General features: G+C 36.6%; 1 protein-coding gene and 1 pseudogene across 1 annotated transcript in view; one reads left to right on the forward strand and one right to left on the reverse strand.

Annotated features, from left to right (window-relative positions):
• Positions 1-16,941, forward strand: part of WDHD1 (WD repeat and HMG-box DNA binding protein 1) — a 59,641-nt gene that overhangs the window by 5,806 nt on the left and 36,894 nt on the right. The window contains exons 3-10 of the mRNA XM_060096184.1: positions 3,063-3,174; positions 7,599-7,750; positions 8,421-8,532; positions 8,709-8,759; positions 9,749-9,844; positions 13,066-13,158; positions 13,981-14,087; positions 14,738-14,879. Coding sequence (XP_059952167.1) covers positions 3,063-3,174; positions 7,599-7,750; positions 8,421-8,532; positions 8,709-8,759; positions 9,749-9,844; positions 13,066-13,158; positions 13,981-14,087; positions 14,738-14,879 — 865 coding nt within the window. The remainder of the gene's footprint in view (positions 1-3,062; positions 3,175-7,598; positions 7,751-8,420; positions 8,533-8,708; positions 8,760-9,748; positions 9,845-13,065; positions 13,159-13,980; positions 14,088-14,737; positions 14,880-16,941) is intronic.
• On the reverse strand, positions 1,540-2,892 carry LOC132489164 (Krueppel-like factor 17; annotated as a pseudogene).

Consider the following 16,941-nt stretch of genomic DNA (forward strand, 5'->3'; position numbering starts at 1 on the left):
GATTCTTCCCAAAAGTCAAGATATTCCAAAGAGCAATCACAGAATTTCAACATTAAATCATTCACCATTTCACCTTTTAATATACAACTTGTTCAATTCTCATTTGCTTCTGTAGAGATTAAATTTCAGTGTCTCCTCTGTATAAGCTCTGTTTTCTTTCTTTCTTTTTTTTTTTTTTTTTGCGGTACACGGGCCTCTCACTGTTGTGGCCTCTCCCGTTGTGGAGCACAGGCTCCGGACGCGCAGGCTCAGCGGCCATGGCTCACGGGCCCAGCCGCTCCACGGCATGTGGGGTCTTCCCAGACCGGGGCACGAACCCGTGTCCCCTGCATCGGCAGGCAGACTCTCAACCACTGCGCCACAGGGAAGCCCCCCCCCCTTTTTTTTAAGTACCAATGTTTTATTTGGGTGATGCAAATGCAGAGCATTGAGAGTGAGAAAAGGGACTCGATGCAAGGAGGAATGGGAGGCAATGCCAGGTGATAGGTTGAGTCTGCTTCATGACAAGCCTGGAAGAGGCACAGAAGGTGTGTCCACTGGCTACTTGGGAGGTCTCCCCACTGGCAGAAATGGTGTCTTGCGCCAGTTCAGGGAAGGGAGGGAAGAAGAGGGAATTTATCGGCCTGGATTTCTCCCATCTCCCATTAGTCAAATGTTACCCCAGGAGCACTGACTCTTCCACATTCCTGGGTTGCTAGTGGCTACTTGAGGTGCCAGATCCCATGTCCTGTGGGGGCATTCCATCCAAGTCTGGAAATGATGGGAGGAGGCAGACTCTGGGCATGAGGCTGGTGAGTGCTGGAGAGAATCTGATTTTGTACATAAGATGTGTTCACAGCAGTCCAATACTGTTTTTCTTTTACCAGAAGAGGGAACTTGACATAATGATCAAAGACCTTTCCCAAAGTCACATGGCTAGTAAGTGGTAAATTCAGGATTTGAACATAGTCTGTCTCTGGAAACTGTCAAAGACCAAGATAAGGAACTTGGATTTTATGTAGCAGGCAAAGGAGAGTGGCTAAAGGGTTTCAAGCTGGGAGTGACGTAAGATAAAGAGCTTTTTATAAAGCTCCCAATCTCTACTTTGCTCCATCTTCCCATGTGGCTGAACTTGGCACAAAAGTAGGTGGCCCCAGAGATGTGAGGACACCCAAGACAGTTTTTGATGGGCCCCGACTAGGTCCAGAGCTATATGGGGTTCCACACTGTCTCATAATCTTTCTGTCTTCATCAAAGCCTACACCCACCAAAGAGACTAGCTGGTCAGAGGCAGGCAGGATCTGAGCAGAGAAGCCAAAATGAGGGGAAGAGCAGATTGACCTAAAGACCAGGAGCAGGAGGACCAGCCATACGTCCACTGTCAGCCGGTGGGTCTGGGGATGTTGGCACCCACATATGAGTCCTTTGATGTTGCCTGAGATGGTCAGATCTCATGAATTGTCGGCCTCACTGGTCACATTTACGTGGTCGGTATTTGGTGTGTATCCGAGTATGTCTTCTAAGTTCATTGGAACGGAAGAAGGACCAAGTACAGTCTTCTCACATGCATTTATAGGGCCTTTCGCCTGTGTGTTTGCGTTGGTGACTCACGAGGTGGGAGTGCTTAGTGTAAGCTTTTTCACAGTTCTCATAGTTGCAGCGGTAAGGCCTTGAAAGTGCGGTTCTCCTCCTGGGAGCCCTTTCCTGGGCCCCTGAGTACTGCTCTGCTCTCTGTGGAGCAGGTAAGGGCTGCTTAGGTAGGAAGGGGTCTTCCTGGGAGACTGGCTGGCTCACAAAAGAGCCCTGGGATTCCAAAGCCAGCAATAATGGCGATCCAGCTGGGGGCATCCCAAAGTTGTGGGGTTTCTAGGAGGCAACATCTGATCCAAAGAGGGGAGCATTGCTGGGGCCTCAGTGGAAGGCATGGTTGGATCCAATAATGTTTTAGGTGTTAAAGGCCCTCTGTTAAGAAGTTACTGTTGGGAGGCCAGAATAAGGCATGGTTCACATTCTGATGTGGGACATCATTGGGATTCCACTGGCAAGTGAGAACTGGCGGCCCATTGGGGGGCATCCTTAGATTCCCACCAAAGGTCGGGGCCACCCCTGAAATACTGGGCTCTCCTAAGGGCATCGCCTGGGGCCACTTGAAAGTCATCATTCCTGGCTGGGAAGGAGACATTCCCTGAGTGTAAATCATCTGGGAAGGAGTGAAAGTCACTTGAGGGCAGTAGCTCACACCGTGGTCAGGCAGCGACATACTGAAGTGTGGCCCCATTTCACTAGCATTCTGCCTGGGTGCCTCAGCAGAGACCAAGGGGATCCTCTCCAGCTCTGTGCACTGAGGAACATGTTGAATGCCTGATGGGCCATGATTCCAAGAGATGTGCACTCCACTGCTTCTGGGAGATGAAGACACGTCCAAGACGACATTGACTTCTCAGTATCCTGAGTGGGAATGCTGTGGGCAGGTCTCTGTGAACTGGTGCAGAGCCACATGCCACTGGCTTAGGCCCTTGGCTCCCTGCTCCATCTTAACCTGGGATCAGTTGCACATTGAGACTCCACCATTTACCATTTTATTTTTGTATTTTATTTGCTTTTGTATGTGCCCAGAGAGGACACATACCGAATGAAGAAAAGCACTCAGAAAACGATTTGGGAGTTGACAGATAGCCATTTGAATAATCAGCTTTGGATAATTGAGCTCTTCCATTCATCCATTTATTCATTCAACATTTATCAAAGCTTCTATTTGTTAGAGACTACTTTGTGCTAGAGACACAATGGTAAGCAAAGTAGACCTGGTCCCTGTTGTTAGAGAGATTACATTCATTTTTCTTACATTGTTACAAATATATAAGGAACTTTATGCCAAGGAGAAACTGTAGAAAGCATAAACTTACCTTTCATTTAACAGAATAGGAGGTTAACAGTCCTTGTTATTGAGGTTTATGTATGTAAAATGAGGAAACATATTGGCTAATACCTTGATTTTATTAGAAAAGAGATAAAGTAACATTCCAAAAAAATTAATAAGCCTAAAACTGGGTGACTTTTTAACGAGTGTGTTTCCTTCACAGTTGTATTGTAACTTGTGGAAGTGATGGTGATGTGAGGATTTGGGAAGACTTGGATGATGATGATCCTAAGTCCATTAATGTTGGAGAAAAAGCATATTCATGTGCTTTGAAGGTATTAAAACAATTACAGCAACTGATATGAAATGATACTGCCATGTGATGTTTTGTACTTGGATGAAAAATATTTTTATAGAAGTTTTGAATACAGATAAACTTTTTCATTTCTCTTATGAAATAATAATATTTAAAAATGTGTAATAATGCCATAATTTGCCCAAAACTTTTACAGGTAACATCTGAATGGTTTATTAAAGGTGATTAATGGATAGTAATGATGAGCCAATTAAAATATATGCAGGAAATTATACTTTATCTTTTAAGAGATTTAAATGTATCTTTTTTTTTTCTTTGAAGGAAAACTCAGTGAAGGAAAACTCAAATTTTTAGCTCACTAATTCAGATAACTTGAGGAATTGTACTGGAAAAAAGGACTGTTTCATTAACTTTTTCAGGATATATACTTATTTCACATTTCTAATGTTTTATGTAAAGTAAATATAGGAATGAGATGTAGATTACTTGGAGAATGGAGATATGTTTTCAGAAGGACTTTGCAAACTAAGTGTCTAACCTTTTTATTTGTGATGAATTTTAAGTTGAGTGTATTGTATTTGGATAGGAAAAAAACATCTTTCTACAGAATTCATATTTTTTTCAAACCCAGACTCATTAAGGTAGATGAGATGGTCTTTAGATAACTTTAGATACTTTTTAAAAAATGGTCATATATAATGGAAAATGTATTCCTAGGAGAAAAAATATAAATGACTAATGTACATTAAATATGAGCTAAATCTCACTAATAAGCAAAGAAATGCAAATTACACAATTGGACTTTTTTTCCTGTAAGATTGGCAAGGATGAAAAATATTCCTGATCCCAGTAATAGTGAGGGCTTGGAGAAGTATTTTAAAGGAAAAACAACTCTTCTCCTGTGTTTCTCCTTTACTCTCACACTACCATGCTCACAACACTTCTGACACCAGATATATGGGGTTTTCCCCATATCAATAAGTTCTTTGCAATACTGGGTGTCCTACACTTCAGTTCAATTTTGACATTAACTGGAGTTAGCTCAGACCTCACAGGTTAAGCTCTCAGTCCCACGAGACTATCCCCCACTTCAGACACCAGTCGCGAGTATTAGGTCCCCAGATTACCTACAACTTGTGTTCAGCTTGGCTGCAAATGGGGATTTCCATGACCCCCTCCTTGGATAAGATCATTTGCTTGAACAGCTCACAGAAATCAGGGAAATAAGTTTACCAGCTTATTACATAATAAAGGATACAGATGAAGAGAACATGGGGTGAGGTCTGGAGAATGGAGATGTGGAGTTGGGGTGCACCACCAACCTGGAAGCTCCTTGAACCCCATGTTATTGGGATTTTTATGGAGGCTCATCACATGGGCATGACTGATTATTAACTTCATTTCCAGCCTCTCTCCCCTTCCTGGATGATAGGGGTGTGGGGCTGAAAGTTCCAAGCTTCTGATCATGACTTGATCTTTCTGGCGACCAGCCACCATCCTGAAGCTATCCAGGAGCCCACCAAGACGCACCTCATTAGAACAAAAGACATTCCTGTCACCCAGAAAATTCCAAGGGATTTGGGAGCTTTGTGTCAGGAATCAGTCAAAGACCAAATTTTGGAACAAAAGTTGCTCCTGGTGCTCTTATCACTTAGGACAGTTCAAGGGTTTTAGGAGCTCTGTGCCAGGAACTGAGGGTAGAGACCAATATATATTTTCTGTTTCACAGTATTTTCACACAACAGTTGCTGGAAGTATAACTGATGAACTTTTTTTGGAATAAATTGATAATGATGTATCACAGTTAGAATGCACACAGGCATTTCTGGCTATTTACCCTAAGGAAGTACACACATTCATTTGTGTGGACAAGAATATTAGTAAAACCATTGTTTATAATAGCAAAAGAAACAATTGAAGTGTCCCTGAATAGAGAATACATTTTATAAATTTTGGTAGTCATATAATGTAATACTATGCAGCCACTAAAAAAATGCGGGAGTGCTGTATACCTTCATTTGGAAAGTTGTTTACAATTAATTGAAAAAATGAAAAATAGAGTTTCATAACAGTCTGTTATAGAATAGTCTTCTGTTTGTTAAAATAAAGGATTTAAGTACATAAATATTTGTAATTTGCATATGTATAGAATAAAGTTAAAAAGACTTAACCCCAACATGTTAATGGATATTACTTCACAAGAGTAGGGAAACTCACTGTCTGCTCAGGACAGTTTCGTGTTTTTTTTTCCTACAATAAGTATGTACTGCTTTTGTATACGAAAAAGACTTTAAAGAGCTAAAAAATGAAAGTGGGCTTGTGGTAGTTTCCTAGGGCTATGGTAACAGGTACCTGGGCTTAGGATTTAGACATGTCTTTTAGGGGCCACTATTCAACTGACTACAAGGCTCATATTCAGTGCTAAAATGTTTGGCTTTAGGAATGGAGTTTATAATTCTTCAATGAAATGATGTTACCAAATAGCCATGCAAAGTTGACAATTTCATTTAAAGCATAATTGCTTATAAATACGTAAATACGTACTTTATGGATTCAGTGCTATAGGGAAGTACAATTAGGTGCTTTATTTGAGAACAAAGCAGAAAAAAAATCACCCTCCAAAATAGTGAAACTGGGATATATCAATATATTTGTAGGTAGTAATAGTTAACGCTTGCATAGTATTTTACGTTGTCTTTAACAAAGGTAAGGAGAGGTACGTGGAATTATCTCCATTTTATTCTTGGGAAAATCAGAGCTCAGAGGAAAGTCAAATGACATAGTAAGGAACACAGTGGGCCCAAGTCATCCTGTGCTGGGTTCCATTCCTCCCTATCCACCAGGGAGAAGGATAGTCTAACCAGATCCAGACCACAGCTCTGATCCTTTGCATGGTTTCTTTTTTTTTAATTTTTAGTAGTTGACACTGTATACTGGTAGTGATTTGATTTCCCTGTAGATTTGTTTGAAAATGACTTCAAAGCAAGGCCTTTATTCAGGTCTCCCAGGTGAGTTAGTGCTGTTATATACTTTAACATTTTCACATGAATAGAGGGCTAGTTAAAGTTTTGTTAAAGAATTACCAAGATTCTTTACTAGAGCTAACTGAGGGTGCTTAGTATTCTATTAAGAAATCTGTCTGCGAAGTAAAGCACAGCCAAGGATGCAAAATTTCTGTACATGCACACAAATAAATAGTTGGTGTTTCTGCAGTTTTGCCAAAGAACACTTAGCAGCATCAGTGTTGTATTGAGTTGGTTATAGCATTTTGTTGATTCTCTTCTGGTTTTTACATTTAAGTTATTGTTAGCTTAACTTCAACATTATGAATTTAGTTTATTATGGATTTAATTATATACAGTAGTTGCAATGTAGGCATAAACAGTATTTTTCACCAGTTTTCCAGTAATTGAACTTGAAGGTGTTTATCACAGTTCAAATTTGAATCATCTATACTGTTATTTGAACAGATGTATACATTTCCCCAAATATTGCTATATGGTAACATGTCCTTGTATTACCAGGTTCTTTTCCCATTAGAATGGGAGAAGATGCTGTAGATAAGCTAAGGGTCCTAAGTGCACAAATACGGCTGAGACCTATTGCTATAGGGTAAAGTATGTTCATTAACAAACTTGAGTAGTTTGTTTCTTTTGGTAGTTATCATTTAATATAAATTAATAAGTTCACCATATGATATATCGAATTGTGTATGAGATTGGTAGACTATGATTTAGTCCATCAGGACTTAATTCCTCCTGGGTAAGTAATAAAATTAAGGTGGTAGGGCAGATCCCTGACCTTTTATGATTCTTAGCTAAAAGCTGTGCAAAACAACGGTGTTTGGAGATCATTTTCGGATCCTAAAACTTTCTATTTAGTGTTTTTAAAACACTAAATAAGCACTGTGCTTCCACTGCAGGGGGCACAGGTTCGATCCCTGGTTGGGGAACTAAGATTCCGCATGCCCTGCAGTGCAGCCAAAAAAAAAACAGGAGCCATGGATTCGTGGATTCGCATTTAGACTTTACCCTACTCTGAAAAGACATCCAATGATTGTTTTCTGGAAACACAGGGCAATACTAATAGTGTCCATTGTGCTCTTCCCTTATTGAGATTAGCTATGTTTTCTTGTTCTAAGTCTCCTTCTTATGACATTTGGGAATCCACAAAAACACTGTTTAACTATTTTTCTTGCCAGAAGTACAAGAGAAATCAGAGGCTAAAAGTTTGGCTGATGAAGAGGGAATTAAATGTTCTAAAGGCAGCAAGTAAATTTTTCTTGCTAATAGCCATTTCAGAAAAATTATATATTGATTATTTTTCTCTTGACGTGAACTACATTTATAAGTTTTTTTTTGTTTTTTACCGGATTTTTAACTATGGAGAGACTCCCAATTAATTAATTATTTTTTGCCAATGTTTCTTTCATTTTTCTTTTAGAATGGGAAATTGGTCACTGCAGTATCTAACAATACTGTTCAAGTGCACACGTTTCCTGAAGGAGTTCCAGATGGTATATTGACTCGCTTCACCACAAATGCAAACCATGTGGTCTTTAATGGGGATGGTGCAAAAATTGCTGCTGGATCTGGGTAAGGCTGTTTGATATCAGAAAATGAAATAATATTAGAACAAAATGGCCTCATTCATTGGATTCAGGGTAACATTTTCAGGATTCTGTACCTTCTCTGTTGTTATTTAATTATTATATTCAAGTCTTCTTTCTGGTAAAGGTTTTTGATGACAAACTTGTGCTTCTTTGTGAATTGAGGTATATTGCTTTGCCGACAGCCTGCTCAGTAAATGCTGGAAAAGATTGGGGAAAGATGATAGTTGGATACAAAATTTTTAAAATTATTTTTGGTACAACCTAGACTGTACAATCAGGATTTTTGTTGTTTTTCTTGTTGCTTATTTGTCATAGGAAAAAAATGTAATTGGTGAATTGCTGAGTTGGAGTAAAAGGCATAATGCTTTTAAAAATGGTTGTGGCTGTAATTAGATTAGCAAATAATAGAAGCTTAAGATCTAACTAAGGAAACCACTTTCTAAAAGTATTTATATTTTAACATATGGGAAATCTTGAGTTATGTTTTTAGCAACTTTATAGACCAAAACTAAAAGGTAATATGGGTGCCAAATTTCACATGTTGCTATAAAGAAATTATGGCATTTACTCGTATTACTTTGAAATATTTGGGTCATAGCTTTTGAGAGCCTTTTGTATTGACATTTATTGATGTACGTTACTCTTGTTCTTAGTGATTTTCTAGTCAAAGTTGTGGATGTGGTGGATTGCAGCCAACAGAAAACATTTCGAGGACACGATGCCCCTGTTTTAAGTCTTTCCTTTGACCCTAAGGACATCTTTCTGGTAATCATTTTTTTCCCCTCTCTTTTTGCATTTTTTGCGAATATGTTTAAAACTGTGAGAGAATTAGCAGAAAGTTTCACACAATTGTTAAAAGCCTCTTTAATTTATCAGTTGAACCAGTCTCCATATAGTATTATGGCTGTAACTATAGAGAAATCTATTGTTTTATTCTGCAGGCATCAGCTAGTTGTGATGGATCTGTCAAGGTGTGGCAAATTTCAGATCAGGTAAGCTCATCAATTTGAATTTAAAACTTTTTGCCTATTTCCATCATATATTGGGCTTTACATAATGTATTATTGGACCAAATTAATAATTCTTCTTCATAGTTTGTTTCTTTTGAGTAGCATTAGATACTGGTTTTGTGATCAAATTCCCCAACAATCTAAGCAAAAGTAAATATGTTGAAGACTAATTGATTCTGTATCTAATCACAAAGGGAAATTCAATCATTATATATTTATAAGCTAACTACCATATGTTGGTCCCCAGATGTTGGGGATAAGAAAGTAAGGCATGGGCCACACTTGATTTGGAGAGTCACATAACTTACTCTGACTCAGCCTGGTAATAGCTTTAAAGGAGGTATGAAGAAAATGCTTTCTGGATTGGCAGAGGGAACAAGGAATTCTTCCTGAGGCAATCAAAGAAGGCTTGGCATTTCTAGGAATGATGTGGCTGATGAGAAAAACATCCCTCACAGATATGCTTCAACTCATAGCCACAGTTTCTTCCCTCACTTTTGAACTATTTAAAAGGATTGACTTTGACACCTTAACATTTCGTAGTAGATCTCAAGTTTATTTTCATAGTTACTTTAAGATTTTAATGTATTGGGGTTTTTTTTTGTTTGTGTACGTTTATTCAGTGAGTATACTGTTTGCTTATTCTACATAGGAAATACTCCTATTTGAGTTAATTATTTAAGACTTGTGCTCTTTATAACTGTGAAAAACTTAAAGTAACTTAGGTAAATCAAATATTATAATTAGGTTAAAGTGAATTAAGTTGCTTTTTTCCAAGCTAACTATCAGTTTGAAGAAACCACTTATTAAATGTACTCAGTGCTGCATATCTTTTTTGGGGAGAATTTTCATAAGGGGAAATAAATTTTCTTTTTTTTCATTTGGCATTTTATTTTTCATTTTTATTTATTTAAAAAGATTATTTTTCAGTCACAAGACTTACATTTTCTTTTTTTTTTTTTTTAAATCAGACATGTGCTATTAGTTGGCCACTGCTGCAAAAATGCAATGATGTGATAAATGCAAAATCAATCTGCAGGCTTGCTTGGCAGCCAAAAAGTGGGAAGGTGAGTGACTTTTATTTTGTTTTTTATATATTTATTTATTTACTTCTTTGGTTGTGCTGGGTCTTAGTCGCGGCACATGGACTCCTTAGTTGTGGCATGCGAACTCTTCAGTTGTGGCATGCATGTGGGATCTAGTTCCCTGACCATGGTTGGAACCTGGGCCCCCTGCATTGGGAGCACAGAGGCTTAACCACTGCACCACCAGGGAAGTCCCTTATTTTGTTCTAATTATATATTCCAGTCCTTGTTATCTTTGTAAGAATAGATTTTTTAATTGTAACTATTTCATTTAGATTATAAATTTTAGAGCTCCAAGCAAATTAATTATTGAAATGCTGGAAGAAACACTTCAATTTTTTAAAGGTTCTTTTTTGAAGAGTACATTTGGCAGGAATGAATTGATTTTACCTTTTTCTTTACATTCATGTTTAATGGGACAACTTTGGAAACAGTCTTGTTATATCAACTCTTACTACTAGTGTTTAACATTTTGGAGGTACTAGCTGATACAGTTAGACAATAGAAAGATATGAGAGGTTTGAAAGAAGGGAAGGAGAATGCTCATTATTTGCAAATGCAATGCTTGTATACGAGGAAATCCCAAGAAAATCAACTGGGGGAAAATATTACTAATAAGAAAATTCAGTAAGGTAGTTGGAAGCAAAATTAATAGGTGAAACCTATAGTCCTATATATAAACAATAGCCATTTAGAAAACATGGTGAGAGAAAATAATGCACTAACTGAAATCAAAAAAGATTTAAACTTTTAAGAAAAGATAAAATAACTAGGAATAAACTTACCAAAAAATGTGAAAGAGCTATGTAAAGAAAATTTAAACATGCTACAAAGAAGAGTAAAAGAAGACTTAAATAGAAAAAATGTATCCCATTCTTTTTTGTTATTTATTTATTTATTTATTGAGGTATAGTTGATTTACAATGTTATATTAGTTTCAGGTGTACAGCATAGTGATTCAAAATTTTTATAGATTATATTCCATTTAAAGTTATTATAAAATATTGGCTATATTCCCTGTGCTATATAATATATCCAAAAGGATAAGCTAAAAAGCTTATTTATTTTATACATAATAGTTTGTGCCTCTTAATCCCCCACCCCTGTTTTGCCCTACCCCCTCCCTTCTTCCCACTGGTAACCACTAGTTTGTTCTTTATATTTCTGAGTCTGTTTCTGTTTTGTTATATTTATTCATTTTATTTACTTATTTTTATTTTAGTTTTTAGATTCCGCATGTAAGTGATAACATACAGTATTTGTCTTTCTCTGACTTATTTCACTAACCATAACACCCTCTAGGTTCATTCAAGTTGTTGCAAATGGCAACATTTAGAAAAACACATAGAAAAATATATCCTATTCTTAGAAATGAATTTTTGTTATAAAGATGTCAGTTCTTCCCTGAATTATCTATAGTTTTGAAGCATTCAATATAAAATATCAGTAAGATGTTTGGGGGGACCAAATAGAACTGATTCTAAAGCCATATGGAAAAGCAAAAGTCTTGAAAAAGAAAAGTGGTAAAGTCTAATTCAATCAGATATAACATTATAATGCTATGGGATTTAAAAGTGTGATACTAATTCATGAATAGACAGATATCTATTAAACAGAGAGATAGATCCAGTATATATGGGAATTTAGTGTATTATAAAGGTGGAGAAAAGGAGATTTAATAAATGTACTGGCAAAGGGCATGAATACCAGGGGGTGAGAATTACCAAGAACCATCTTGGAGACTTCCTATCACATGGTGAATCTCATTGTATAGGTATTTGCTGTATCATCTTTTTAACTTCTCTGTATATGTGAAAATTTCCAGAAAAAATTTATAAACTTGACAATATGAAAAGTAAAAAAAATAAATATTTCAGTGTCAAAGAACAAATGATAAACTGAGAAAAAGTTTGAAACAATATGACAGAGCTAATTGCCTTAATATTCAAAGAGTTCTTATAAATCAATAAGATCCCAGTAAAAAGATGAACAAGGACATGAGCAGACAGTGTACAGAAAAAGATACACAGATGGCTTTTAACATATGAAAATACATGCAACCTTTCATACTAAAAGAAATACAAATTGAAATATGATTGTCTAGTTTTCATTTGTCAGATGGTCAAAGATCAAAAGTTTGGTACATACTGTGTGGAAGAGGATGTGGCAGTTTTTATTAGAATGAATGACCAGTAGTACTAGTTCTAGGCATATATTCTATAAGCATATTTATACATATGCACTACAGAGTATGTATAATGAAAATGTTGTATCATTGTTTATAGTAGCAAAAGATTGTAAACATCCTGAATGTTCATTAATAGAGAACTGGTTAAATAAACTGCGGAATTTATTCCTGAAAATGGAATACTCTGCAACTGTTAGAATGAGGTATATCTGTGTGTCTTCACATGGAATAATCAGTCTTTAGATATATTAAAAACATCAAGCTGTAGAGCAGTAGGTATAGATAGTAGATAGAATGCTACTGTTTAATTGTGTGTCTACTTGTATATAAGTACGTATGCATTCTTATATGGTCTATGCTTATGTTTTTTGCCTTTGTGAAGTAGGAATAGTATTTAGGGATTGGAGGGAGACTTTCTTTTTAATGTACGACCTTTTGTGTCATGTAAACATTTAAGGGTACATTCTGCACTAAAGTGATAGTTGGGAAATCCAGTATGTATTTCTTCTTTGCTTATGAAACATTAATTAATCTAATTAATTAAAAAAAATTTAAACATAGTTTTACTATTCATAAATAATACATTTTTCTTCTTTTCTTGATAAGCATGGAAAGAATATGTCAGTTTTATTTTTTCTACTAATCTGTTTTTTGGAAGTATATATAAGAAGATAAGTTTCCTTTTCCAAAGATATTCAAAGTATTCTGGCTCTGTTTCTCTCCTGCCAGCAAATAAGATGAATTTTTAGATCCAAAGGGCTTATATTCCTTAAGAAATAGTATTAAAAATATTAGTGACTATAAGTTCTCTGTCTTTCAGTGCAAGCAATACAGTGACCATCACCCATTCTTTATCAAAATTTTAAGTAGCTTTCTGAGTTTTGTTAGTTGCGAATTAAAATACAAATTTGCTTTTATGTTTTGTAGTCTTATTTAGATGAATTTTCTGCTTTTTTTTCTCTTTAAACTTAATTTAGTGTAAACTTTTGTTTAAATCATTTATCTTTCCTAATAGTTACTAGCAGTTCCTGTGGAAAAATCTGTTAAGCTATATAGAAGAGAAACTTGGAGTAATCCATTTGATCTTTCAGATAATTTCATCTCTCAGGTAGGTTTTGTAAGTGATACTTTCAGTAGGCTAATGGGAATATTTAATGCATACTTTCTTTAATACAATTACAGCTAAATATTGTTGGAAATGGAGAACAACTCCGGACTGCTGTGCATGTGTCCACCTTCTACCCCTCAGCCTTTCTTCACTTAGTGAATGACTAGTAGATAAGTCTTTGCTAGGTCCTATCTGACCTTTCTCCTTTGTGAAATTTGGTAAGAAAAATCTTCTAATTTATAAGAAGTCAAATTTAACCCTAACATAGTATTAGAATAGGTAATTCTCACATTATTAGTAATAATTTATTGTTAAGTGAGTTTTATTGAGACTTGTGACTATGGACACTGGAGTTTTAGAGCAGGAAAGGTTGTTAGTCTGTGTTTCTTTCTCTCTCTCTCTCCCTCCCCCCTCCCCCTTCTCTCATGTATACCCATTTTGCAGTTAGGAAACAGAGGCCCAGTAGGTCAGCAATGGCTTAGTACGATTCACTTCACTTCCTAGTTCTCTTCATCTTGATGGTAACTGCTAAGAGGATAACTTGTGTTGTCTTTCTTTCTAGGATAAAAACATTTTTTAGCTTTTGTTTTTAAAATTGTGCTAGTGTAATTTTCTTGTGATAAAGTAAAAGCTGCTATTACTTTGATTGTTGAATATTATTGAAAAAGTTAAAAAGTAAGCAGACTTTGTCTTGCTGTTTATGTATCAGATTTAATTAGAAATTGCATACAATAAGGGTTATAAAAATTTGAATTTGGTAATAAAATGAGTTTTTAGTTTTAAATTATATGAAATTATTAATTTATTGTTTTTCTTTACTAGACCCTAAATATAGTAACCTGGTCTCCTTGTGGACAATATTTAGCTGCAGGGAGTATTAATGGTTTAATTATAGTTTGGAATGTGGAAACCAAAGATTGCATGGAAAGGTATGATTCAGTAAATCTTTTGTCTCTTTTTTGCTTATTTCTATTAGATTTTTTTTTTTTTTTTTTTTTTTTCTTCGGTACATGGGCCTCTCACTGTTGTGGCCTCTCCCGTTGCGGAGCACAGGCTCCAGATGCGCAGGCTCAGCGGCCATGGCTCACAGGCCCAGCCGCTCCGCGGCATGTGGGATCTTCCCGGACCGGGGCACAAACCCGCGTCCCCTGCATCGGCAGGCAGACTCTCAACCACTGCGCCACCAGGGAAGCCCTATTTCTATTAGATTTTTAAAAATTATTATTAAACATTTCAAATCTGCAATCATTAGATTGTTAAAATGCAGACATATAGCTATGTTTATCAAAACTTTTTCTAACTAAAATTTACCTAAAGAAATGTATAGCTTAGGGGCCAATGCAGGGGACACAGATTCGTGCCCCAGTCCAGGAAGATCCCTCATGCCACAGAGCGGCTGGGCCCGTGAGCCATGGCCGCTGAGCCTGCGCGTCCAGAGCCTGTGCTCTGCAACGGGAGAGGCCACAACAGAGAGAGGCCTGTGTACCGCAAAAAAAAAGAAAAAAAAGAAAAAAAAAGAGAAATGTATAGCTTTTATTTTTCTTGACAGTGTTTTAAGAATTCACTTTTTAATTTTTAGGGTGAAACATGAGAAAGGTTATGCAATTTGTGGCCTGTCATGGCATCCTACTTGTGGTCAGATAGCTTATACTGATGCAGAAGGAAATCTGGGAGTCCTGGAGAATGTTTGTGACCCCACTGGAAAGATGTCAAGCAGTAAGGTAATAATAGGGTAGAACAGTTTCTTCAAAGTCTTTCTGTGGTCATATGAATTTGGGAAACACCACAAACTACATTACTTTCTTTGAAAATTATAATTTATGTTATTAGATGCTCAGTAATGCTCTATCACAAAGAACATTTAAACTTGTTTAACCTAATGTTTCCCAAATACGTTTTACTAAGGAACTTCTTTCTCTCCATATAATATCCATTAATATTTCATGGCTTTCCAAGGAATACCTTTGTGAAAAACTGTAATATTTTAGTATCCTGGTGTTCTAGGTGTTTTTTGTTAAATGTTTTATAGATGAAAATTAGTTAATAACTGTAACTTAGTTTAGCCTAAGTTTTTCTGTCATGAATTCCCTTAACTCTTAGAGCTAACTATATACTTCTTATATACTTATATAGCTAACTATATGCTTCTTAAGCTGCACAGCCTGACTGAACTGCTTTAAACAGGCTGCCTTATTTTATACTTCCTTGTTTTTGTTCATTATTTCCCCTGAGGTGCCACTTAGCTTGCCTGAGTCCCCAAAGATTCAGAATTTGGTAGTAGTAGGTACTTAAAAGTGGGGCCGAAGGGACATCCCTGGTGGTCCAGTGGCTAAGACTCCACGCCCCCAATGCAGGGGGCCCGGGTTCGATCCCTGGTCAGGGACCTAGATCCCACATGCTGCAACTAAGAGTTTGCATGCTACAGCTGAAGATCCTGCGTGCTGCAACCAAGACCCGGTGGAGCCAAATAAATAAATAAATATTAAAAAAAAAAAGTGGGGCTGAAAACAGGAGGGTTGATTTAACAAGTAAGTGGATCCCTCCAGTCTCAGCAACAGTGGGCACAGCTAGGTAACTGCCCTCCCTCACCCCTGTATACATTCTGGCAGAAAGCTGGAGATTTATTCTCTAAGATAAGGGAAAACAGAGGTCACTGATCCAGGGACACTGGGTACAATTGAGTGGTGTTGGGTGAAGGAGGAATACTGTACTGAAAAGGATTAAATGAAAATGTATATACTTGAACGTTGAAATTCCCAGCTCACTTTTCATACTTGGCTCCCAGAGCATTGTCAGCCAGTCTTATGTTTTTCAGGCAGGAGATTGAAGATCTTTGGGGAATCCGTGTAAGAAAAAACCAAACCAGAGAGATTCTTCTTTTTATTTTATTTTTATTGAAGTATAGTGATTCATAATTTTTAAAGGATGTACTCCATTTATAGTTATTATAAAATATTGGCTGTATTCCCTGTTGTACAACATATCTTTGTAGCTTATTTTATACAGTATAGTTTGTGCCTTTTAATCCCCTACCCATATATTGCCCCTCCCCCCACCCCTCTCCCCTCTAGTTTGTTCTCTGTATCTGTGAGTCTGTTTCTTTTTGTTGTACTCACTAGTTTGTTATATTTTTTATATTTACATGTAAGTGATATCATATAATAGTGTTTGTCTTTCTCTGTTTCACTTATTTCTCCTAGAATAATACCTTAAGCTCCAAGTTCATCCATGTTGTTGCAAATGGCAAAATTTCATTCTTTTTTTATGGCTGAGTAGTATTCCAATATCTGTGTATCTGTCTATCTATATCACATCTTCTTTATCCATTCAGCTGTTGATGGACACTTAGGTTGGTTCTATAACTTGACAACTGTAAATAATGCTGTTATGAACATTGGGGTGCATGTATCTTTTCCAGCTAGTGTATTTGGTTTTTTTCAGATGTACACCCAGGACTTGAATTGCTGGGTCATATGGTAGTTCTATTTTTAGTTTTTTTGAGAACCCTCCATACTGTTTTCCACAGTGGCTACACCAATTTACATTCCCACCAACAGTGTAGGAGGGTTCCCTTTTCTCCACATCCTTGCCAATATTTGTTATTTGTGTTCCTTTTGATAATAGCCATTCTGACAGGTGTGAGGTGATATCTCATTGTAGTTTTGATTTGCATTTCCCTGATGATTAGCAATGTTGAGCATCTTTTTGTGTGCCTGTTGGCCATCTGCATTTCCTCTTTGCAAAAATGGCTATTCAGCTTTTCTGCCCATTTTTTAATTGAGT

Source organism: Mesoplodon densirostris, chromosome 4 (genome assembly GCF_025265405.1).
Source record: "Mesoplodon densirostris isolate mMesDen1 chromosome 4, mMesDen1 primary haplotype, whole genome shotgun sequence".
NCBI classification, from domain to species: domain Eukaryota; kingdom Metazoa; phylum Chordata; class Mammalia; order Artiodactyla; family Ziphiidae; genus Mesoplodon; species Mesoplodon densirostris.